At 43.8% G+C, this 27,070-nt stretch overlaps 1 protein-coding gene across 4 annotated transcripts; it reads right to left on the reverse strand.

Moving 5' to 3' along the window:
- Positions 1–17,138: 17,138 nt before the first annotated feature.
- On the reverse strand, positions 17,139–27,070 carry LOC120977354 (zinc finger protein 585A-like). Of its 4 annotated transcripts, XM_040405274.1 has the most exons (6): positions 26,987–27,070; positions 25,436–25,629; positions 25,081–25,192; positions 23,432–23,555; positions 20,534–20,635; positions 17,139–19,639 (listed from the first exon to the last, which is right to left on the reverse strand). In XM_040405274.1, the coding sequence occupies exons 3-6, from the start codon at positions 25,153–25,155 to the stop codon at positions 17,172–17,174; spliced, it is 2,769 nt and encodes a 922-aa protein (XP_040261208.1). In that variant the 5' UTR covers positions 25,156–25,192; positions 25,436–25,629; positions 26,987–27,070; the 3' UTR covers positions 17,139–17,171. The 4 variants fall into 4 exon arrangements, with proteins under 4 accessions (XP_040261208.1, XP_040261204.1, XP_040261205.1 ...); XM_040405270.1 differs by having other exon boundaries at positions 25,081–25,629; XM_040405271.1 differs by lacking the exon at positions 25,436–25,629 and having other exon boundaries at positions 26,987–27,068.

The following is a 27,070-nucleotide window of genomic DNA, read 5'->3' on the forward strand; positions in this document are numbered from 1 at the left end:
CCGTGTCCTCATCAACGGTGTCCCCATCAGAACAGCAATGTCCCCATCAGCACAGCAAAGTCCCCATCAGCAGTGTCCCCAGCAGCACAGCAATATCCCCATCAGTATGTGTCCTCAGCAGCTTGTGTCCCCATCAGCGCAGCACAGCAATGTCAGCGTTCCCCATTGTGTCCCCATCAGCGTTGTGCAACACTTGCCTCCGCTGTAGCCGGCTTCTGCTCCTCTTCTTTTTTTTTTCTTCTTGGACTCCTGAGTCCCGACTCCCGCCCGCTGCTACACACGTGGATTTGTTATTTCAAACAGCGGGCGGGAAGAGGGGAGGTGCCGCACCTGTGACGTCACTGGTTGCCGGGACATCGGCGGTCCCAGCAGCCAATCAAAAAGCACAGCGTGACAGCATGGGCGGTTGTGCGGCTTTCGTTCCTGCAACCTGTCAGCTGCGGGCGGGCCGGATCGAACGCACAAGCGGGCCGGTTGTGGCCCGCGGGCCGGGGTTTGGAGACCCCTGATTTATATAACGCCAACTTATTCTGCATTGCTGTACAGAAATTATCACTGAAATCTATCCCTGTTCCCAATCTAAATTTCAAATAACTCTGGTTTTGGAGTGTCAGAGGAAACTCACATGAATACGGGGAGGACTCAGGACAGCAAGGTAACATATGTAACCACTGACCTACTATGAAGCCTTGAAATGGCTAAAAAAAACACACTCAACACGGATAACACAATATCTGCTTTTGAATTTGATGTGATTTTATTTTTTATTTTTTTGAGAACTATGTTCAGTGTTGAAGTTTTGTACAATCTACCGGTATATATTTTTTTAAAGTCTAAAGTGCACTGTGTGCAGAAAAACCCCACAAAAACTGTAACGTAGTATATAATGTAGGAAGCAATCAGAGAACAGCAGACGTGTTGAAGTTGAGGTGTACAACAAAAGATGCAGTAAAGCTGTGAAGCCTTTGACCAAGAGACAAAAAATATAGAAAGCACCATCCAGGAATAAAGACAATTTCAGCTTTCATCCTTCATTCTTTTCAAATGTTTAGCAATTTTTGGGCCAATTTCTACTTGTGTGGAAAGTCTATTGACCAGAAGCTTCTAAATGACTGTATGAGGGGTGTTTCTCAACAACTGCCCAGAAGAACCAAAATGAAAACTTTCAAGAAAACAGAATAATAAATATGTGGCTCAGAAATAATTATCATGCTTTACTAATAGCTTTCTAAAGAGGATGCAACCTTTTGAATTTATAGCAATAACTTAAAGGGGTTCTCCATAGCCATAGCCATCAGCAACCTGTCCTAGTATGTGAGCAGAACTGGTTGCCTGCCCTTACATAGCTGCCTAGGGTGGCAAAGACTCACACACTACTCTCTGACACTTTCATATACTACATAGTGGTGAGTGTTACTGTCAGGCTACTCAGCGATGATGGCATATCATAGGCAGGATCATATCATTACCACCTACTGTAGAGCAGTGCAGTGAGTAGTGAGGCCCCGTGCCTTCACCCCCTAGGCAGTTCTGCAAGTGGTGGCAACCAGTCCTACTCACGTTTTAGGACAGGTTGTTGGCGGCCATATAAATAGTTCCTAAACCCCTTAATATGGCAATCGAATTGATCATGTTATGAGGGGATTCTATATTGTTTACCGTTTTTATTCTCACTACTGATGCCTACAACCTGGTCTACATAGGTCCTTCATAGAAAATAGGGTGGCAATGTAACAGTCTTTCTGCATGCCTCATGGGAACTAATCCAAAACAATACGATCCTGCACCAGATAAAATCCAATTCAATCTGTATTGTAACAGTTCACAATCTGTATACAGCCCCTCTAAATGTGTGATGACCCCTGCCCTCTTGCCCCTCCATTCATCTATATGTTTTGAACACTGATATGTTCTTAGACCATGACCAAGAAAACATCTGTAGGTAAATAATGGGGGAAGGGGGGTCATCACTCGTTTGGAGAGGTTGTATGTGGATTTTAAACTGTTACAATAAAGATCAAATTGGATTTTATCTGGTCCAGGATCGTCTTGTTTTGGATGTATTGCTGTATAGACGTCTCACAGGATCCATGAACAGTGGACCTATTAAACTTATTAGCGGGTGAGCTAGTATAGAGGTACTAAACCTAAAAGGTTAGAGGACTATTTGAAGGACCCGATTAGTGTTGAGCGAATCGAAGTCAAACGAATTGACATTGATTTGAATTTCAGGAAAAATTCTGCCGAATTTCCTTACACTTCATGGTAACGAATCTATTTTTCCTCAAATGGCGGTAAAAAATTTAAAAACATACTAACCTCATCCATTTCCTCATGGGGAGGCTGTCGTGGCCATCTTGATTGAAGAAAGTACACGATATGTCATCACGTCACCCCGCGAGATTTTGCACAGTTTCTTCAATCAAGATGGCCACAACGGCCTCTTCGTGAGCAAATGGATGAGGTGAGCATGTGTTTTGTTTTACCACAATTTACCGCTGAAAGGCCTCAATTTTAATGTCATACGCTGCGATCAGCGATGAACCTGGCATCTGGGGGGCGCCCTGATCGCCGTTCCGCATCATTGCGACCGTTACATACACTGGAATGAAGTAATTCGGAACAAAAATTTTTGTGAAATTCAGCGAAGCAGCTGAATCTAATTTTTTTATAACTTCGCTCATCACTAGTCCTGATCATTTCATTGGGGAAGAAGGAACGGCACTCACGTTCTTGACGATACAAAGAGACTTTTATTCAAAGCATAATAGCATCATCAGTGACTATAATGTGAAGAAAGTGAGTGCCGGTCCTTCTTCGCTATATACCAGTGGGACGCCTTTCTCTGGATGCGTGCACCACATGCGAACCACAGTGCCGACCCATCTTCTTCGGCATTCTTCGACGTGGTGAGTGCTCACTTCTCCACTGGTTTGTTCCCATGATTGGGAATTCGAGGGATTCATAAGACTTATTTTTAAGGGTAAGTGGCCGCTAGTCTTTAATTGCATTCACATGCTTTAAAACAGTGTTGACTCCTACACGGTCTCCACATGTTTTAAATGTACTTTTCGGTGTTTGATAAGGCTGGAGTTTTGATTGAAGTCTTTCCCACATTCATTGCAGACATATGGTCTCTCTCCTGTGTGAGTCCTCTGATGTTCAATAAGGTTAGACCTCTGAGTGTAGCTCTTCCCACAGGCAGTGCACGTGTAGGGCCTCAGTCCTGTGTGTGCTCTCTGGTGTGCAAAAAGGTTGGAGATCTGAGTAAATCGTCGACCACATTCACCGCATGAGAACGGACGCTCCCCCCTGTGCGCTCTCTGATGAGTGACGAGGTGAGAGCTGCGAGAGAACTTTTTCCCGCATTCTGTGCACCCATAAGGACGCTCTCCTGTGTGCGCCCTCTGATGAGTCACGAGGTTGGATATGAGAGTAAAACTTTTCTCGCAGTCGCTGCACACATACGGTTTTTCGCCAGAGTGCACTCTTTGATGTGCAATAAGGTTTGAGCTGTCAGTAAAAGTTTTTTCACACTCGCTGCAGGTGTACGGTCTCTCTCCGGTATGCGTTCTCTGGTGTTTTACAAGATTCGAACTGTCCGTAAACCCTTTTCCACAGTCGATGCAGACATAGGGTTTCTCCCCGGTGTGGATTCTGTGGTGTGTGACCAGAGATGATCTCCGGGTGAAACTTTTCCCACAATCCGTACATGTAAACCTCTTTGCCACGTCAGCACCATCTCCATCTTGCCCCTGTCTGTCTTTGCACAGTGTAGTCGTTTTTGACGGGATTTGCCCTCGAGTGTTTTTTCTCTGTTTTCTGCCCTGTGTCTCGTTCTCACCGGATACAGTTTCTTGACATTTCGGTGACTCAGCGACACACTTTAGTCTCTGTGTTTTTGTACAGTGGTTGTCAGTGTGGTCACCCTGCCCGACAGCATCCTCCATCATAAATTAAAAGTTGAAAATAGCGAGCACGGCTGCACTCGAACTGCCTCAAATCTGTGAAAATATAAAAGTGTAATGTATAGAAAAAAAATCTTAGTCTTCAATGTTAGAAGATAGGTCCAGCAAAGAGTAGAAGTGATGGTTGGAGACACAGCAGGAAACTGCACAACTCCAGTAGGCTTCATTGGTCATGCAGCTGCCAAAGCAAAGGGACTGCCCACTCTACTGGTTGCATCTCCCACCACCCCTTTTAAACTTCTAGTGGTAGACAGGGGTGCACCCAGCCTTTCTGCTGCCCGACTCCCAACCCCCCAATGCCCATTTCTTAACCTAGCCCCTTCCCTCCAGCCCCACTGTTAGACATACTTGGAAAACATTACACACAGCGCTACAAAACATATAGGGTAATACAGCACCAATACTGTGCCCACTGTGCTTCCCAATACTATACTGCAGAAACAGATAACCCCCTCTTGCCGCCTGAGGCAATTGCCTCACCTCACCTCGCCTCTCATGGTGGTGCACCCCTGGTGGTAGATGTGGTTACATGCTTTCCTGAAACTACCCTCTAGATCAGCGTTCCTTAACTCCAGTCCTCAGTGAGCACCTGCCGGTCTTGTTTTGAGGATTTCCAAGTGATATCATTAGTGTCAATGCATCAGGACTTACCACAGGCATTCATTTTGAGGGATATTCTGAAATCATAACCGGCAGACGGGCCCTAAGGACTGGAGTTGAGGAACACTGCTCTAGATAGATTGTGCCATTCACTGACAGCAAGCAGAGATCTCGGAAGTGTTGAAGAATTGATACTTAAAGAGGAGAGGACATTCTTTTCAGAGAACAACACTGTAAATGCCCAAAACTTCATACATGCTGTATACCTATCAGCAACGACTTAAAAACTACCTCGCCATTACTGTGCCTTGTGCCACCGCAACAACTCTGACCCTTTGAAGTGTGGACTCCACAAAACCATGGCCCACATCTACTAAAGGGAGTAAGCCTAGATGTTGACATAAAATGCACCAAAAGTAACACAATTTGGTGCATTTCTCTGAAAAAGGGAAAGGCTTAATGGGAAATGGGTATGGCCTAAGAAGTGACTTTTTGTGCCAAATATGCTCCACAATTCATGTGTCTCAAGTCATCCTATAGTTGGTATAGAGTTAGACAAAAGCGTCTATCCCTGCCCCAGATTTATCATCCGGACTGAGCCTCTGTCTAGAAGTCTAAGGGTGGATTTACACGTCCAGATAATCGGACAGAACGTTCCCAACATTCTGCCCGTGAAAAGCTGCCGCCGATCACAGGTGAAATGATTGTTGGTACAGGAACATAAGTTATCATTTCTGGGCAGCAGAAACAATGCAGCTTCATGAGGACAAGTCATCGCAATACTGTGAACAGATCGGCTTTAGCTCGGCCATGTAAACCCCTTAACCCTTAGGATACCGGAGGGTTTTTTCGTCTTCATTTTTCTTCCCTATTTTCCGTGAGCCGTAACTTTTTTATATTTCCAGTCACATAGCCGTATGATATGGCTTATTTTTTGCGGGACAAGCTGTACTTTCTAATACCACCATTAATTATGGCATAAAATGTAGGGGAAAGCAGTAAAAAAAAAATCCAAATGAGGTGGAATTGGAAAAAAAAAAACGCAATCCCACCACCGTTTTCCAGTTTTTGTTCCCACAGCGTTTTCATTCTCTGGGTCAGTACGATTACAACGATACCCCATATGTATAGGTTTTTTATGTGTAAATAGTGTAAAAATAAATTTAAACTTTGAGAATTTTATTTTTTTTATTTTTTACATCACCATATTCTGATCCCATAACTTTTTTATACTTATGTCTACTGAGCTGCTTAGGGGCTCATTGTTTGCGGGACAATTCATAGTTTTTATTGATACCATTTTGGAGTGTGCGTGACTTTTGGATCACATTTTATTTCATTTTTTTCGGAGGGAGAAGCAATGGAAAAATGACAAATCGGTCATTTTGACCCTTTTTTCCATTACGCCATTCGCCGTATTGGATTTATTTTTTTTATATTTATATTATGGGCGTATTCGGTCGCAGTGATACCCAGGATGTTTATATTTATTGTTATTTAGGTATTTTAATTATACGGAAAGGGGGTGATTTAAACTTTAATATTTTTTACATATTTTGTAACTTTAAAAAAAATATGTTATCAACATTTTAAGGCCCATAAATGATCTTATAAATGATGTTTTAGAATTTTTCATTTTGACCTATAAGCGATTAAATTTCTTAGCATTTTGCTCATTTCTTATGTTGGCCTGCCATCTGGTGGCCAAAATTAGAATTGCAGCATTAATGTTCTGAATGTCTTCATAGAGATTCAGAGCATTCAGCGCGTGTACTGAAGTCCCGATTGGCCGCACGGCGCTTCAGTACTTTTTGCGCATTCAGGTGCCGTGGTCTCACTTGATTAAAGCATTTAATTACCGCGATCTGCGTTTTTTCCAGTTGCGGTAATTAGCCGCAGGTCTCTGCTGTTTGAAACGGCATAGACTTGCCGGCCATGACGCCCGTACGGAGCTGGTAGCAAAAGGGTTAAAGGGGATTTCCGACATTTTGTATACTGATGACCTATCCTCAGGATAGGTCATCAGTATCTGATCGGCAGGGGTCCCGGGTGTTGGACTCCCACAAATCAGATATTGACCTATCCTCTGGAAAACGCTTTCAAATTTATACCTCTATAGGTTTAGAAAATCTCCACCCATGTGTCAAGAGCCTCACATGGCCTTCACTGGCTTCTTCCCATAGGCTGAAAAAAGCCCTCCGTCCATACAGTTCGGCCTGCAAGTTGATGCAGAAGAAGGGGGGAAAAAAACTGTGAGGTAGAAGTAAATTTTCCTCACTTTAGGGGAAAAAATTCCTTCTCGACTCCAATCAGGCATCAGAATAAGGCTGGTTTCCCACAGGCGTTGCGGGAAAATGTGCGGGTGCGTTGCGGGAACATGCGCGATTTTTCCGCGCGAGTGCAAAACATTGTAATGCGTTTTGCACTCGCGTGAGAAAAATCGCGCATGTTTGGTACCCAAACCCGAACTTCTTCACAGAAGTTCGGGCTTGGGATCGGTGTTCTGTAGATTGTATTATTTCCCCTTATAACATGGCTATAAGGGAAAATAATAGCATTCTGAATACAGAATGCATAGTACAATAGCGCTGGAGGGGTTAAAAAATAATAATAATTTAACTCACCTTAATCCACTTGTTCGCGCAGCCGGCATCTCCTTCTGTCTTTAACTGTGAGCAATAGGACCTTTGATGATGTCACTACGTTCATCACATGGTCCATCACATGATCCATCACCATGGTAATGGATCATGTGATGAGCGTAGTGACATCATCAAAGGTCCTATTGCTCACAGTTAAAGACAGAAGAGAAGCCGGGCTCCGCGAACAAGTGGATTAAGGTGAGTTAAATTATTATTATTATTTTTTAACCCCTCCAGCGCTATTGTACTATGCATTCTGTATTCAGAATGCTATTATTTTCCCTTATAACCATGTTATAAGGGGAAATAATAATGATCAGGTCTCCATCCCGATCGTCTCCTAGCAACCGTGCGTGAAAATCGCACCGCATCCGCACTTGCTTGCGGATGCTTGCGATTTTCACGCAGCCCCATTCACTTCTATGGGGTCTGCGTTGCGTGAAAAACGCACAAAATAGAGCATGCTGCGATTTTCACTTAACGCACAAGTGATGTGTGAAAATCACCTCTCATGTGCACAGCCCCATAGAAATGAATGGGTCCGGATTCAGTGCGGGTGCAATGCGTTCACCTCACACATCGCATCCGCGCGGAATACTCGCCCGTGTGAAAGGGGCCTAACAGTCTGGATCCACGACCTTTCTTTCACAGGTAGGTGACATCTGCATAATATAAGGGACAACGTGATTTACCAGACCAGGGGCCGCCTGCTTCCACTGCTCCGTGGTCCAGTTCTGAAGCTCATGTGCCCAGTGTAGTTGGGTCTATCTTGTTCAGCAATTTGCTTTACGGCAGCTCTTCTGGGGGGTCGGACCAGACGGGCTCGCCTTCACTCCCCACAAACATAAATGCGCTTTGGGAGCCCATGACTTGGACCTCTTTTGGTAGGTACTAATCACTGGATATCAGGAACACCCCATGAGAGCAGCCATTTTGGAATGCTCTGACCCAGTCATCTAGACATCTCACTTTGATCCCAGATCCCTTAGGCCTCTTTCAGACGAGCGTCACGTGTGCGTTCAGTGAAACTCGCACCATTTTGCAAGCAAGTTCAGTCAGTTTTGTCTGCGATTGGGTTCAGTTTTTCCGCGCGGGTGCAATGCGTTTTGATGCATTTTTCACGCTTATGATAAAAAAACCTGAAGGTTTACAAACAACGTCTCTTAGCAACCATCAGTGAAAAACGCATCGCTTGCGGATGCAATGTGTTTTTCACTGAAGCCCCTTTCACTTCTATGGGGCCAGGGCTGCGTGAAAAACGGTTTTATTTACGGTATTTTTTATGTTATTATTTTAATGTTATGGCAGACACAGGGGATATTTAGGAACCACAAGCTCCAGCATTATCCAACTTCAAACCTTAGCGCACCCTATCGCTAGGTAGGACTAACTGTCCCAGCATGACCCATGTGAACTTTCCATGGCTCTGCCACAGTATAGAGCCACAGATCCCTGGCAAGATGAGTCGCTCACTGTATCCAGCTGGGACTTGTAGTTCCACACCTGCTTTCCTTACTGCCTGGAATAGCAGAGCAGTGACCCCCCCCCCTCCCCCCCTGCACCTCCCCCACCATAGCCTACCAGTAAGTCCCTGCTACAAGCCCTACCTGCACCCATTGATACTGGATCCTACTGGGATAAAGGACCTGTAATGATGCCATGATCATGTGATATGTCACATGTGAGGGAGGAGTCCGGCTGTGGGATAATGTGGGGGTTTATACTCCTCCATCCTGCAGTGGAGCTATGTGATCTGTGTGTAGCAGAGCTGTGTATGTAATGTGTGCAAAGCAAAGCTGTATGTGTGATTTGCTTCCAGCAGAACTACGTATTATATATATATATATATATAGCAGAGCTGTGAGTGTAATGTGTGTGCAGCAGAGCAGTATGTGTGATCTGTGCCTGGAGAGAAACTGTGGATGCAACATCCCTGAAGAGTCTGCCAGATTCTGCAGGTCTCCCCCAGATCCCCATAGACTATAACGGGGTCCGGTGGTGATTTGGACGCTTTCCGGCCAGGTTAGCCGGCATTTGTACCGGATCAGGCACGAGGCTGTGTGCGTTTTTCGGATCCGCAGTTTTTGCGGCTCGGGTGCGGACCCATTCACTTCAATGGGGCCGCAAAAGATGCGGACAGTACTCAGTGTGCTGTCCGCATCCGTTGCTCAGTTCCGAGGCCCCGCAAAAAAAATATAGCATGTCCTATTCTTGTCCATTTTGCAGACAAGAATAGGCATGTCTACAATGGGCCGCCCGTTCCGCAAATTGCGGAAGGCGCACGGGCGGCTTCTGTTTTTTGCGGATTCACGGTTTACGGACCGCAAAAAACAGAATGGTCGTGTGCATGAGGCTTAAAGGTGGCCATACTTTGGTCAACCATAAAATGTGTATGCCGGTCTCCTGACTTCCGCAGATGTCGGGGCGAAGAAGAGTCCGATATGTTGGGTTTCAAGACACCGATGATGTTCGTGTGCTGCCTTTCTCACGCTCTCATACGTAATGGAAGAGGGGGGTATTTATCCAAAGGAAAACTGGATTAGGCTACTTTCACACTTGCGTTTCTATTTTCCGGTATTGAGATCCGTCATAGGGTCTCAATACCGGAAAAAACGCTTCAGTTTTGTTCCCATTCATTGTCAGTGGGCACAAAATGTAACAGAACAGAACGGAGCGCTCCAAAATGCATTCTGTTTCGTTCTCATACCGGAGAGCAGCGTGCTGCGGTTTTCTTTCCGTCAAGGGATGCGGAGCAAAACGGATCCGTCATGACACAATGTAAGTCAATGGGGACAATCCATTTTCTCTGACACAATAGAAAACGGATCCGTCCCCCATTGACTTTCAATGGTGTCCATGACGGATCCGTCTTGACTATGTAAGGCTACTTTCACACTAGCGTTCGGAGCGGATCCGTCTGATGTTTCATCAGACGGATCCGCTCCGATAATGCAGACGTTCGCATCCGTTCAGAACGGATCCGTCTGCATTATTACTTAGAAAATTTTCTAAGTGTGAAAGTAGCCTGAGCGGATCCGTCCAGACTTTACATTGAAAGTCAATGGGGAACGGATCCGCTTGAAGATTGAGCCACATTGTGTCATCTTCAAGCGGATCCGTCCCCATTGACTTACATTGTAAGTGTGGACGGATCCGCTCGCCTCCGCACGGCCAGGCGGACACCCGAACGCTGCAAGCAGCGTTCAGCTGTCCGCCTGGCCGTGCGGAGGCGAGCGGAGCGGAGGCTGAACGCCGCCAGACTGATGCAGTCTGAGCGGATCCGCATCCATTCAGACTGCATCAGGGCTGGACGGAAGCGTTCTGCTCCGCTCGTGAGCCCCTTCAAACGGAGTTCACGAGCGGACAGCAGAACGCTAGTGTGAAAGTAGCCTTAAAGATAATACAACGGATCCGTTCATAACAGATGCAGGCGGCTGTATTATCAGTAACGGAAGCGTTTTTGCTGAACCCTGCCGGATCCAGTAAAAACGCTAGTGTGAAAGTAGCCTTAGGCCTCCTGCACACGACCGTAGGTGTCCCGTTGCCGTATTGCGACCGCATTTGCGGATCCGCAATACACGGGCACTGTTCCGTGTGCATTCCAGATCACGGATGCGGACCCATTCACTTTAATGGGTCCGCAAATCCAGAGATACGGAAGCACGGAACGGAAGCACTGCGGAGTGCCCAGAAGAACCGCGCGTATCCCGCCACGTGTGCAGGTGGCCTAAGCGGGTTCATATACTCCCTCTGTAGTTACTGCAGGATTATTCATGTTGTTATATTCGGGGGAGGAAAACCGGCTGCTAAGTCATCAAGTAGACGGACACTCGAAAGAAACAATAATATGGATTCAGGCATCTTTTCCTGGGGTTTAATGGTGATGGATGTGGAATAGGACAGCACTGCCAAACGCCTGCCATAAAGTGCTGATATTGTACCGCCAAACAGTGCTGAGTTCACACCAGAACCCTGTGGTCAGTTGGCACTGTGATACGCCTGCTGGTCGGTGCACGTGTCCCAGGGTTGGGGTCCCAAATTCAGTAAAGGGCCGGCACTGGCTTGTAGAACTGCTTTTTTATTGTCACATATCTTTCATACTGTGACGCGTTTCGGCAAAATGTCTACAGTACATGGCACAGGTTATACGGCGTGAAATTCAGTCAGCAATTTAGAAATTTTTGTCAGTTTAAAAGGGTTATCCAATATCGTACAACAGCCCCCCCCCCCTTCCCATGTGGCGGGCCCCTTAGAGGGAATATACTTACCCCGCTCCCCGCACCGCCGCTGCTGCTTCTCCCTGTACACGGATGAAAACATCCAGTTTCGGGGGTGGGGGGAAGAGCCAATGCTCCTTATCGTCACCCGTGATGCTAGTGAGGCCCCCCCCCCCCCCCCCCGACACCGCGCACGGGGAGAAGCAGCAGCGGCGGTGCGGGGACCAGGAGCGGTGCAGGGAGTGGGGTAAGTGTATTCCCTGTGAGGGGCCCGGCACATGGGGGGGCTGTTGTATGATATTGGATAACCCCTTTAAAGGAACACATCAATCAATCAAATTTTTTTTATTATATATTAAAACAACCTAGATTGTAAAAGTAATAAAGAATGGGTAAATTGTTTTCTGGATATCATTTTTTTAAGTCACTGCATGTACACTAGTTCCTGTCTAGAGTCTTTAACTTTTTCTCCGTTCTTATTTTTAGAGGGGAAGAGAGTTTAATCAGGTTACTTTCACATCTGCTTTTTCCTTTCCGGTTTTGAGATCTGCCAGAGGATCTCAAAACCGCAGGAAAACACATCTGTTTGAATAATGCAACCAGCTGCATCCGTTCAGAATGAATCCAGTTGTATTATATCGAAAATGAACATACTGCATCCACTGTAAGGCCTCTTGCACACGACCGTAGGACTTTTTCAGTATTTTGCGGTCTGCAAAAAACACGGATGACGTCCGTGTGCAACGGAACAGCTAGCCCCTGATAGAACGGTACTTATCCTTGTTTGTTATGCGGACAATAATAGGACATGTTATATCTTTGAACAAAACGGAAATACGGTAACGGAAGAAATACGGAGTACCTTCCGTTTTTTTTTTTTTGCGGATCCATTGAAATGAATCGTTCCGTATACGTGCGATTTTCACGCATGGTTGCTAGGAGATGATGTAAGTAAATAGATAAAAGTCAATTTACTGTATTATTTTCCCTGATAACATGTTATCTCTTAATACAGAATGCTTACTAAAATGTGGCTTTAGGGGTTAAAAAATAAAAAAAATTAACTCACCTCACCCTGTTGTTCGCGCAGCCGGCATCGTCTTCTTTCAGGACCTGCCAAAGGACCTTTGATGACGTAATCGCGCTCAGATGACGTCAGCGCAGGTCCTGCTGAATGAAGATAGAAGGTCCTTTGGCAGGTCCTGAAAGAAGAAGCAAGAAGACGATGCCGGCTGCACGAACAACAGGAGGAGGTGAGTTATTTTTTTTTTATTTTTTAACCACTAAAGCCACATTTTAGTAAGCTTTCTGTATTCAGAATGCTATTATTTTCCCTTATAACCATGTTATAAGGGAAAATAATAAAATATACAGAACACCGATCCCAAACCCGAACTTCAGTGAAGAAGTCCGGGTTCGGGTCGGGGTACCACAGTCAGTTTTTTATCACGCGACGGCAAAACACATTGTACCCGCACGATAAAAACTGAAAATCAGAACGCAATTGCAGTCAAAACTGACTGCAATTGCGTACCTACTCGCACAATTTTCCCTGATTGCAGACGCAACGCATCCGGACACGCTCGCCTGCAAGGGGCTATACAGCTGAATAACAGATATCAGCCAACAAAAGAGCATTTCCTGATCGATGGAGTGTTTTTATGGGCGGTTCACCTTGGATGTTATGTACCCGGTATCACACTGAATCTCATTCCTGGAGTCTGTTGATGAACAAGAATTTCTTATATATATCTATATACACTGAGCAAAAATACACAACATTGCTCCCATTTTGCATGAGCTGAACTCAAAGATCTGAAACATTTTCTACTTACACAAAAGACCCATTACTCCTAAATATTGTTCACAAATCTGTGTAAATCTGTGTTAGTGAGCGCTTCTCCTTTGCTGAGATAATCCATCCCACCTCACCGGTGTGGCATATCAAGGTGCTGATTAGACAGCATGAATATTGCCTAGATGTGCCTTAGACTGCCCACAATAAAAGGCCACTCTGAAATGTGCAGTTCGATCACACAGCACAATGCCACAGATGTCGCAACGTTTGAGGGAGCGTGCAATAGGCATGCTGACTGCAGGAATGTCTACCAGAGCTGTTGCCTGTGCAATAAATGTTCATTTCTCTACCATAAGCCGTCTCCAAAGGGGTTTCAGAGAATTTGGCAGTACATCCAACCGGCCTCTTAACCGCAGACCACGTGTAACCACACCAGCCCAGGACCTCCACATCCAGCATGTTCACCTCCATGATCGTCTGAGACCAGCCACCCGGACAGCTGCAGCAACAATCGGTTTGCAAAACCAAAGAATTTCTGCACAAACTGTCAGAAACCGTCTCAGGGAAGCTCATCTGCTCGTCGTCCTCATCGGGGTCTGGACCTGACTGCAGTTCATCGTCGTAACCGACTTGAGTGGGCAAATGCTCACATTCGATGGCATCTGGCACGTTGGAGAGACGTTCTGTTCACGGATGAGTCCCGGTTTTCACTGTTCAGGGCATATGTATGTATGTTCCACGATCACTCAACGAAACTTGGTATACACATCTCTTGCTACCTGGAAATAAATCTTGTGGGGGTCTCAGCTCTCTAGGACGTAACGTTCCTGAGATATTTCCAAAAAATAACCTGCATTAGCCAATACAAGCCTGCCAGCATTTCACTTAAATTCTAACTGCCATACACACGGTCACATGTCCCTTATCAGCCAATAGAAGCTAGCAGGCCCTTAGTCTACACATACACACAGTTTTACTCCAGGTTTCCATAACAACCCAGCCATTTTCTTCGCTGCTGTAGGTCAGCTTTAGACAATTTTTTTTTATGATAGTCTATGGTGTTTCACTGCGACATGTGACATGCTGCGACGCGACAGTCGCAGAAAAATCCATCTTGGATGGATTTTTTGCAACTGTCGTGTCGCAGTTGCAGCATGTCACATGTCGCAGTGCGACATCATAGCCGTATATCGTTATAAAAATTGTTGAGACAAAATGTTGCGCGACATATGTCGTTGTGTAGCCTTAGCATTAAAGGGGCAGGGCGCTGTGGAGGTCACTGTTAAAGAGGCGTTCACTGTGGATGTTACTGTTAAGGGAGCAGGCCGCTGTGGAGGTCACTGTTAAAGGGGCGGACACTGTGGAGTTCACTGTTAAGGGGCCACTATTAAAGGGGCAACTGCTGTGGAGGTCACTGTTAAGGCAGCAGAGTACTGTGAGGTCACTCTTAAGGCAGCGGGGTACTGTGGAGGTCACTTTTAAGGGGGCGGGCCCCTAAGGAGGTCACTGTCAAGGGAGTGGGGTGCTGTGAAACTCACTGTTAAAGGGGCGGGCTGCTGGGAAGGTCAAAGTTAAGGGGATGGGCTGCTGTGGAGGTCCCATTTTAAAGTGGCCGGGCACTGTGGGGGGGGGTCAGTGTTAAGGGGTGGGGGACTGTGGCATTCACTGTTAAAGGGGCGGGGTGCTGTAGAGGTCACTGTTATGGGGGATACTGTCGATATCTTTTAACGACATACACAAACATTAACTGAAATAGATTAAATATACCCGAGCAAAGCCGGGTCCTTCTGCTAGTATATACATATTTATTTCCGTGTCCGTTCGATTTTTTTTTCTCGGACCGTATGCGGAACCATTCACAAAAAAAAAACGGAAGTTACTCCGTGTGCATTTCATTTCTGTATGTCCGTTCCACAAAAAAATAGAACATGTCCTGTTATTGTCCGCATTACGGTCAATGATAGAACTGTTCTATTAGGGGCCAACTGTTCCACAAAATACGGACATCATCCGTATTTTTTGTGGACTGAAAAATACATAAGTTTGTGTGCATGAGCCCTAAGAATTAACACGGTTTCCAGACATTGTCACCACTTACTCGTACTAGTGATTGTGGTGGTTTCAGTAGTCAGAATACCACAGATTGGACAATGCCTATCTTAAGGGCCTTTTACACAGGGCAATATTTATCGCTAATTGCTGCCCGAGGTAATTATTTCCAGCGATCGCACAGCAAACAATTGCTCGCTCATTTGGCATTGATTGCATATTTTAGAAGGACATAATGATTTTTTTGTCCGCAGTACATCTCTCATGTAAATAGGGATGTGCTGCCAACAATAATGGAATGTGTATGAGAGGAGGGAAAGAAAATATAAATATAGTAATCGAGCGCTGATTGACTTGCTATATCTGTGATTGTGCTCATGATGGGCGATTTGTGAGGAACATTAGGGATATGCCAATAATTACTGAGACGACCCCTTAATACTAGTGATGAGCGGGAGGTGCCATATTCGATTTCGCGATATTTCGCGAATATTCGCATGAATATTCGTGTTATATTCGTCGAAATCGAATATTCGCAATTATTCCAATTATCGCGAAATTATTTTTTCGCATATTGCGAAAATTTATCTTGATAGTATAAGGCAACGTTCCTATGCTAATGACTATGGCTAGGCTAATATGTGTATTTTACGAAATTTCGTAATATTGCTCTAACTTCGTCTCTTAGAATATTACGAATATTCTAAAAGACGAAGTTAGAGCAATATTAAGAACATTTGCAAAAGTCGAAATTGCGATGCGAGTAATATAACACGAAATAGTCGCATGAAGATTTAAACTTAGCACTGCTATATTCCATATTAGGCTAGAATATAGAATATAGCTGTGCTAAGTTGAAATCTTCATGCGACTATTTCGTCTTATATTACTCGCATCGCAATTTCGACTTTTGCAAATGTTCTTAATATTGCTCTAACTTCGTCTTTTAGAATCTTCGTAATATTCTAAAAGACGAAGTTAGAGCAATATTACAAAATTTCGTAAAATACACATAGATTGTATTTAAGCTAATATACTGCTATAGTAATAATTTTTAATAGTGTACATATTTTACAAAACTTAAGTTCAGAAGAGGCAAAAAAAAATTACAGGAAAAAAAAGGGATTATAGCACTATATTAGCTAAATTACAATCTATATGTGTATTTTACGAAATTTCGTAATATTGCTCTAACTTCGTCTTTTAGAATATTCGTAATATTCTAAGAGACGAAGTTAGAGCAATATTACGAAATTTCTAAAAGACGAAGTTAGAGCAATATTAAGAACATTTGAAAAAGTCGAAATTGCGATGCGACTAATATAACACGAAATATTCGCATGAAGATTTCAACTTAGCACTGCTATACTCCATATTCTAGCCTAATATGGAATATAGCAGTGCTAACTTAGCACAGCTATATTCCAAATTAGGCTAGAATATGGAGTATAGCAGTGCTAAGTTGAAATCTTCATGCGAATATTTCGTGTTATATTACTCGCATCGCAATTGCGACTATTGCGAAATTTCGTAAAATACACATATAGATTAGATTGTAATTTAGCTAATATGGAATATAGCAGTAAGTTGAAACCGCCACTGACTGGAGCAGCCAGGAAGCCAGGAATCCAAAGGACAGGTAAGAACAACTTTAGGGAAGTGGGAAAGAAAAAAATATAATAAAAAAAAAAAAGAAAAAAAACGAATATTCGATTTCGCGAATATATAGAACGATATTCTAAATATTCGCGAAATCTCGAAATTGCGATATTCGAGAAAAAAATTCGCAATTCGAATATTCGCGCTCAACACTACTTAATACGTAAACTGTCAAACGTCTGAACATGAACAAAGAGTCACTGGACAAAGAGGTGTACATTTAATGCCAGTTCCATTACTAGAAACCCATATCCTCATTCTCTTTGATTTCTAATTTTACAGTAATGTCATTAAAATGTTTTTGATTTTCTGAAATTCCACTATCTTCTCCATGTAGTGAATTATTTTGTTCGATATTTGAGAATCTACAGTCATCTGCTTCACCCGTTGTGTGAGTTCTCTGGTGTTTCTTAAGAGCAGACCTCCTCGAATAGGTTAGCCCACACACAGGACACACATACGGCTTTTCGCCTGTGTGAAGTCTGGTATGTTCTACAAGAGACGACTTCCAGTTGAAGCTCTTTTTGCATTCAGTACAAGAGAATGGTTTGTTCCCTTGGTGGACAGCCTTATGTTTAATCAGCCTGGAACTGTCTGTGAAGCCTTTGCCACATAATGAGCAAGTGTATGGTTTCTTCTCACTGTGGACCTTTTTGTGCCTATCTAGATGGGACTTCTGGCTAAAACTTTTCACACACATAGTACACGAAAATGGTTTCTCCCCAGTATGTACTTTTCTATGGTTTATGAGGGCTGAGTTGACGCTGAAACATTTTCCACACTCTAAACAGGAGTATGGTTTCTCACCAGTGTGGGTTCTAACATGTTTCTCAAGACCCGACATTTGAGAGAAGACTTTTCCACAATCAGAACATGGAAATGGACTGACGTCTTTGTGAATCTTCTCATGCTGCACAAAGGTAGAGTATTGAGCAAAAGCTTGGCCACAATGAGCACAGATAAAAGGCTTTTCCTCCTCATGCATGGCCTGGTGGCGGGCCAGATGTGCTTTGGTTATAAAGGACTTCTTACAATGAGCGCATAAAAAAGGCTTCTCCCCTGAGTGAGTTTTCACATGCTGTTTAAGGTTGGACTTTCTACAAAAGCTTTTGTCGCAGTCCAAACAGGAGAACAGTTTCTTTCCTGTGTGGACCATGAGATGCCTGGTAAGATCTGACTTGGTCAAGAAATTTTTATTACAGTCTTGGCAAGAAAATTGCTGCACTTTGGTGTGGACTTTCTCATGCTTGGCAACTTGGCATTTTTGGCTAAAGCGTTTATTACAAACAGGACACTCGTAAGGTTTTTCTCCTGTGTGGGTTCTAAAGTGTTTGATGAGGGCAGATTTCTGAGCAAACCGTTTGTCACATTCTGTGCAGGCATGTGATTTTACTCCTGTGTGAATGTGCTGATGATTCCCAAGGTTCGACATGCTGCTAAAGCATTTCCCGCAAACTGAGCAGGTATATGGTTTCTCCCCAGAGTGAGATCTTAGATGCTTCAAGAGTTCAGACTGGTAGGTAAAGACTTTCCCACAATCTTTGGAAGGGCAGATCTTTTTATTGTGTATTTTCTGGTGCTGGGTCAGTGCCTTCTCCCGATTAAAGCATATTCCGCACTCCGAACAAGAAAATGGAGTCTCTTCGCTGTGAACCACCTGGTGCCGTAACAGATGTCTTTTCCGGCTAAACCTTTTGTCACACCCTGAGCATGCATATGGCCTCTCTCCTGTGTGTGTCCTTTGATGCTGCTCTAGGTTAGATCGTTTATAGAAAGATTTTGCACATTCTGTGCAAGAAAAAAGCTTGTCTATTGAGTGAACTCTTTGATGTTCCACTAGGGAAGACTTCCAACGAAATGTTTTTGTGCACTGTGAGCAGGAAAATGGTTTCTCACCCGTGTGAATCCTCATGTGTTCCAAAAGCGATGACTTCCACCTAAATCGCCTTTGGCATTCAGAGCATGAAAATGGCTTAACACTAGAGTGTATTAATTTATGTTTTGCATGATCTGTAGCAGATGAAGAACGTATCCCACACTCCCAACAAAAGAAGAACTTCTCCTCAGAATGGGTTATTTTATGTTTGTCCAGATGTGTCTTCTGCCTAAAACACTTACCACACACAGAGCAGGTATAGGGCTTCTCCCCTGTATGGATCCTCAAGTGTTTTACAAGACCTGAACTTATGCTGAAGCTTTTGTTACATATGGTGCAAACAAAGGGCTTCTGTCCCTGTCCCATGTGCGTTCTCTCATGTTTGACAAGATCAGACTTCTGCATGAAAAGCTTTCCACATTCCAAACATGAAAACTGCGTCTCTCCCTTGTGGATCCTGCTGTGTAAAAAAAAAGTTGAGTATTGCATAAAACATTTTCCGCATTCTGGACAGGTCAGTGGTTTTCTGTCTGAGTGAGTGACTTGATGCCTAACAAGATGCGGTTTTGTGCTAAAACTCTTTCTACATTGGTGGCAGAAATACGGCTTCACGGCGGTGAGGGACTTCTGGTGTTTTTTAACAGAGAGCCTCTTAGGCATCTGGTTTTTGTGTTCAGAACAAGGTCGTGATTGCTCCTGTTTCTTGGTTTCCACAGGGTCAGCAGGGGGCAGTAGCTTGCTAGTATCATCAGGACTTTGGCTTACTGTTCCATGAGGCTTTGAGGCTGCAGACATTCCATACCGAGTTGACAGCAATATCAGATCTCCATCTGAAAAAGGAAGATACAATTCAGTGCCCAGTAACGCTACTCATATAGTCGGTCAGAAAATAGTACATTTATTTGCTATTTCAGAAAAACTTTCCAGAAAAGAAGTTAGAAAGTGCCCTTTATAACCCCCTCCCACTCTGGTTGAATGGCATTGGCTAAGTAAGGAGTTGAGCCCGTACCACCAGCAGTGAGTGTCAGTTGTAACTGCTGAGGTTGGAGTTAGCTCCGATCATGGCTGATTAATAGATCAATAGTAACTGCAGCATCTAAAAGGCTTGTCATGGTAACTGACACCCCAGTCTTAAGAGTGCTGATGGTTGCTATGGGAGCTGGGGCCTAAAATGGCCCCCATGACTGCCATCTTAGTATTCATACAAGTCCCTGTCAGAGGTAGGGCCCAAAAGGCTGCCTGTTAGCATCTTGTTAGCAGACTATACACTGCAATACATAGCATATTAGTGATCAAACCACCTAATGGTGAAATACAAAAAAAGTTAAAAAAAACTCTTAAAACACGAAAAACATTTTCCACATTAGTAGAGCTTGCTTAAGTAAAAAAATAATGAATAAAATAAAAGAATAACTATAATTGGTATCCATATTAAATTATCACATTATTTAGCCTACATGAAAAATGTCGGAAAAAAAATAAAAAGTTTGCCAGAATTCCTGATTTTTGGCCATCTCGTCTCTAGACCCTGGAATAAAAAGTGATTAAAAAGTTGTACATAACCCAAAATGGTACTAATTAAAAACACAAAAGCTACCCCCACCAAAAATAATCCCTCACACAGTTATACTGATTGAAAAAAGTTATGGGTGTCAGAATACGGCCGCACAAACCAAATTTTATTACACTGTTTCTACTTTGTAAGCAAAGATCATATTCTTTACCTGGACCCCTCCATGATAGCTTGGGCGGCCATCGTTCTGCGATCCACGGCTCCTCCCCCTTTTCTATCATGGATACAATTTCAGGTTTCACAGTGATGTAACCTTAGCGATAAAAGACAACACAGAAGAGAATCTTTTTGTTGGATACTTCTGTAATAAATTGTTTTGAAATGCAGAAAACAATCTGATATATTCCGATCTCTACACCTCTGTGGGATCTGTTTCTGTTTTCCCAATAAGGCCTCATGTTCACGGTTGAGTCTGTACCACGGATCTATTGACTCCCATCAATGGCTATACTCATCCGCAATCGAAAATGAATAGGGTCAGTGTGCTATCCACAAAAATGAGGTTTGCACACATATGAAAAATTAGGTCTAAGTGAAACCTGCCTATAAATCGCATTAGAACAAACCATGTCCAAAAGCTTTTACAGGCGTCATAGAGTGGAGCTCGCTGCTTGTGACTTTCTTAAAGGCTATGTACACCTTTAGGGTAAATTTTTTTAAATTATTGCATTGTACTCATTTTGAACTAAAAATAATTTTTCAAATTGGCTTTTATTAAAAAGATGACATTCTTTTTGTCTGTACAGAGCTGACATGCTCTAGTCGCACCCTTTGGATTTTCTGTCTTTTCAGTCAGACCAGGATCTGACGGACTTCCTTACTCTGCTCTCTGACCTTATAAACAATCATTATAGCTCAGTTCTAATAAGAATGTGGCTTAAATAAGTGTTTATGGCCTATCAGTAGTTTAGAGATAAGGGTTATTAGATGACACAAAGTGAAAGTACCAGTCACACAGCTAGAAAATCCATTAATCCCTTGTGACAGAACGGCTCAATAGTTTTAATAAAGGCCAATTGAAAAAAATATTTTTAGCCAAAAATGAGTAACATGCAATCATAAATGTGTACATAGCCTTTAAAGGCTTGTTTCGCACGAGCGAGTTCAATGCATTGAAATCGCAGCGTGTGTCTGAGAGAGCTTCCGTCCTGACATATGTAGCACTGATAGGATCGCATAGCATTATATTGATTTATGATACTATGTAACCCTTAGAGTTCTGGAATGTACTGAATAACACTGACAGCATCATGTCAGTGTTATACAATACACTACAGAACTCTAAAGGTTACATAGCATCATAAATCAATATAATGCTATGCTATCCTCACAGTGCTATGTAGGTAAGGACGGGAGCTCTTGTAGACATACACTGCGAGTTCAATGCACTGAACTCGCTCGTGTGAAACCAGCCTAAAGAGCAACAGCAAAGAGTGCTGCTCTGGAGGATTCATAGCGACCCTGTATTATTACATGGACTGACATTCATTTGAATGGGTACCATGTAATACCACCTTTCTCCTGCAGTGGCCAGTCAAGTTTCTCCTCTTCATAACAGATGATCACCCAGTGATTCCTATTGAGACAAAGGGTATCAAATGGATAGGTCATAAATGTCTCATAGGTAGTGTTCCCATTTATCCGGAGATCAGTTATCAGTGGACTGTAAGGCCCCTTTCACACGAGCGTGTCCGGATTAGGTCTGGATGCGTTGCGGCAAACTCGCGTGAGTAGGTACGCAATTGCAGTCAGTTTTGACTGCGATTGCGTTCCATTGTTCAGTTTTTATCGCGTGGGTGCAATGCGTTTTGCACTCGCGTGATAAAAAACTGAATGTGGTACCCAGACCCGAACTTCTTCACTGAAGTTCAGGTTTGGGTTCGGTGTTGTGTAGATGTAATTATTTTCCCTTATAACATGGTTATAAGGGAAAATAATAGCATTCAGAATGCTTAGTACAAGGTCAATTGAGGGTTAAACGATAAAAATAAATTAACTCACCTTCTCCAATTGATCGCGTAGCTGCCGGTCTCCTGTTCTTTCTTCAGGACCTGTCAAAGAACCTGTGGTGACTTCACTGAGCTCATCACATGGTCCAATCACATGGTCCATCACCATGGTGATGGACCATGTGATTGGACCATGTGATGTGATATCACCATAGGTCCTTTAGCCGGCAGCTCATGAAGTAAGAAGAGACAGGCAGCTACGCGATCAAGAGGAGAAGGTGAGTTAATTATTTTTTATTTTTTAACCCTCAATTGACCTTCTAAGCATTCTGTATTCAGAATGCTATTATTTTCCCTTATAATCATGTTATAAGGGAAAATAATACAGTGAATAGACTTTCATCTTAGCAACCATGCGTGAAAATCGCACCGTATTCGCACTTGCTTGCGGATGCTTGCGATTTTCACGCAGCCCCATTCACTTCTATGGGGCCTGCGTTGCGTGGAAAACGCACAATATAGAGCATGCTGAGATTTTCACGCAACGCACAAGTGATGCGTGAAAATCACTGCTCATGTGCACAGCCCCATAGAAATGAATGGGTCCGGATTCAGTGCGGGTGCAATGCGTTCACCTCACGCATTGCACCCGCGCGGAAAACTCGCCCGTGTGAAAGGGTCCTTTTAGTTCATGCTCGGACACACGAGCCCTGTACCTGTGTTGGAATGACACCAGAGGATATAAAATGATTAGAGTGAGAGAACATGAGACAGGGAAATTAGACTGCAACTTCCACTAAGAACGAGGTCTAAGCTCACAGCCATATTACTTATCTGTGTTGTATCCGCAGAGATCTATGGATTCATACTGAACCTCCAGGTGCCTCCCATTTCATGCAGAGGACATGTCACATGCAGCGTTATGGGGGAATTCTCCTAGGGGAGATTACGGTTCCTAGACTAGGTATCATATGGCGGTACACAGAATGCATCTGTATCTCAGTTTGCCGCCATACATGCTCCCTGCTTACTGTGCGTATGACGTCTTAGACTCAAAATAAAACAATGAAAATGTATAGGAAATGCAAAGCAAAATTTACCTATAGACAGTAGACAATAGAAGTTTTCCATCATCACGTCCTTGTACATTTCCCTCTCCGTGAAACGCAGACATTGCCATTCCTCCCGCGAGAAATACACTGCTACGTCTTCAAACGTTGTTACCTAAGGGGAAAAAACAATACAGACTAGACAAAAAATACTGGATCTCCTGCGGCTCGGACCCACGCGCTTATTCGTAATCTGTGAGTGAATTTAGCAGCAAGTGCCCCACTTCCCTGCAGCGCCACCACAGGGGAAATGAAGCATTACACAGCATCCAATGAAATCAATGAGATGGATGCACAGAGATGGACACACTTTATAGATGCTCTGGGTAATAGAATAGTCTTGAGACTCTCCCCCGACGCCACCTCAATTAATTCAGAATCCCCTTATACTTGAAAATGGACATCCCATTAGGATATGTTCATGCGGGGCAGATACAAAATGTAGCCCACATGCTGCAAGTAAAATTACCAGCCAAAAATGTACTTGTGGGTGCGGACTTTATATACACAGGTCGTTAATTTACAGTACAGACCAAAAGTTTGGACACACCTTCTCATTCAAAGAGTTTTCTTTATTTTCATGATTATGAAGGCATCAAAACTATGAATTAACACATGTGGAATTATATACATAACAAACAAGTGTGAAACAACTGAAAATATGTCATATTCTAGGTTCTTCAAAGTAGCCACCTTTTGCTTTGATTACTGCTTTGCACACTCTTGGCATTCTCTTGATGAGCTTCAAGAGGTAGTCCCCTGAAATGGTCTTCCAACAGTCTTGAAGGAGTTCCCAGAGATGCTTAGCACTTGTTGGCCCTTTTGCCTTCACTCTGCGGTCCAGCTCACCCCAAACCATCTCGATTGGGTTCAGGTCCGGTGACTGTGGAGGCCAGGTCATCTGGCGCAGCACCCCATCACTCTCCTTCATGGTCAAATTGCCCTTACTTTCAAAGTTTTCCCAATTTTTCGGCTGACTGACTGACCTTCATTTCTTAAAGTAATGATGGCCACTCGTTTTTCTTTACTTAGCTGCTTTTTTCTTGCCATAATACAAATTCTAACAGTCTATTCAGTAGGACTATCAGCTGTGTATCCACCTGACTTCTCCTCAACGCAACTGATGGTCCCAACCCCATTTATAAGGCCAGAAATCCCACTTATTAAACCTGACAGGGCACACCTGTGAAGTGAAAACCATTTCAGGGGACTACCTCTTGAAGCTCATCAAGAGAATGCCAAGAGTGTGCAAAGCAGTAATCAAAGCAAAAGGTGGCTACTTTGAAGAACCTAGAATATGACATATTTTCAGTTGTTTCACACTTGTTTGTTATGTATATAATTCCACATGTGTTAATTCATAGTTTTGATGCCTTTAGTGTAAATCTACAATTTTCATAGTCATGAAAATAAAGAAAACTCTTTGAATGAGAAGGTGTCTCCAAACTTTTGGTCTGTACTGTATGTTTCAGATTTCCACTGTGGATTTCATCTTTTGCAATCCACAGCAATTCTGCAAAATCTGGGACAAATCTGGATATGTTCCATGTGCATTTTGCTGCAGAGTTTGCTGCAGCGTAATACATCTAAACAGTACATACAGATACAGTGCAGATATTACAGGCGACGTTGTATATAACCTGTGGGGTCTGCAAGCAGGAAGTGTGCTGAGTGGGCATCATCCCGGGATCCTGACCTTCTCCAGGCGCACTCATCCCTGCTGATAGGACTGCATTCCAAAATGTCACTTTCCTAATGCAGCAGAGAGAAACAACATTTAATACAATGAAGATAAAGAACAGGGAAACAATCCTGTAAAAATATTATATAGGGTATGTGCTGAGGATGCAAAGCCACGTGAACTATTACCTGCGGCAGCTGTCTACCGGAGGGTCTTGCCAGTCCAATGTAAATGGAGCTTAATAGGGTTGTCCAGTTTCCAGAGGAAACCGGAGAAATCAGGCGACTGAGCTGTAATAAAGAATAGACACTTACCGGACAGATCCAGGCGCCGCCGCTGCTCTGCTCCTACCGGCAGGGTTCTGTGTTCCCGGCTGCAGTGGCGAGATCAGATCATCACATGAGCGAATCAAAGTTAAACTAATTGACTTCAATCCGAATTTCAGGAAAAATTAGATTTGTCACGAATTAGAATTTCCTGGCGCTGCGTGGTAACGAATACAGTTTTCCTGAAATGGTGGTAAATTTTTTTTTTTAAATACTCGTGGAGAGGCCTTAGCGCATTGATGTGATTATGTCACCGCGCCCGCCCAGCCTGATGACGTGGTGACATCATCATCACGTCAGCGTAAGAGAATTGTTGCATTTTCTTCAATCAAGATGACCGCGAGCAAATGGATGATGTGAGTGTGCTTTTTTTTTTTAACCCCTGATTAACCCCTTAAAGGCCTCAATGTGACTGTCAGATGCCGCGATCAGCATTAAACGGGGCATCTGAGTGGTTCAGTGATGGGGGGGGGGGGGTGAGATCGCTATTCCCCATAATTGTGCCCGCTACATACAATGGAATGATCAAGTACCTCGTCGCGAATCGAGGTTCTTGTCAAAGTTCAACGAAGGAACTTTTCATAACTTCGTTCATCACTGACTGCAGCCAATCACTGGCCTCAGCAATGCGCTTAAAGAGACAAATGAACGGCTGCAGTGGTCACATTATCAACATGGCGTCACTGCTGCAGCCAAGAGAACGAGATCTGTCAGGTAAGCTTCCTCTATTCTGTTTTACAAGTAGACACACTAAGTGAGCAGGTAATTATCAGGAAGGGACCATTCGTTCCCGATAACTGCCTGCCGGTCAGTGTGTAGGTAACAACTTGGACCAGTGATAACTACTGCCATTGTTTGTGCTCCTACAGATTCATTGTTTCTGAACAGTAGATCCATGTTCACACAGTGGGATCTGCTGCGATGTGCTGCATGAAAGAGCATTTCACCTGATGAGCGTTTTCCTCATTCATTAGAGGATCGGCAGCACATTTTTACACAGGCAGATTATTGGGAACGAGAGTTTGTAGTAACGTTCGTTCCTGATAATCTGCTCATGTAAATCTGCCATAAAACTAACATCTTCCATCATCTGAACGTCCCAGTGCTGTCTCCAAGGCTTCGCTCGTGCTTCACCAGTTCTCTGGAATGCGCTACCCCAGATTCAGCTTAATTCCCAACTTCCACAGTTTTAAAGGGGTATTCCGGTTAGAACAAGCTATGCAGTGTCTGCAGGATAGGGGATAACTGTTAGATCTTTGGGGATCTGACTGCTGTGACCCCATTAACCCCTTTATGATCGGTGGACGTCCCAGTGGTTGGACCACCAATGATCTAATAGTTATCCCTCATCTATTTTGCGCTATACAAAGATTATTACCCGATATTACAGAAGATGAGGCCCTCTGCAGTCGTGGAACCACAAATCCCAGCAGGCACACACTCTGAGGCTCATACTGGAGTTGTACTTCCACAGTAGACAGGGAACCTGTCTGCTGGGACTAGTAGTGCATCCCTTACTATAAGCCTTCCCCCTCTAACCTGCACCAGGTCCGGCTCTACTCTTCGCTCGGCACCAGAGGCAGCGACCAAGTAGACTCTGTGAGCAACAGGACCTGTGATGAT

Source organism: Bufo bufo, chromosome 8, assembly GCF_905171765.1.
Source record: "Bufo bufo chromosome 8, aBufBuf1.1, whole genome shotgun sequence".
Lineage (NCBI taxonomy): Eukaryota > Metazoa > Chordata > Amphibia > Anura > Bufonidae > Bufo > Bufo bufo.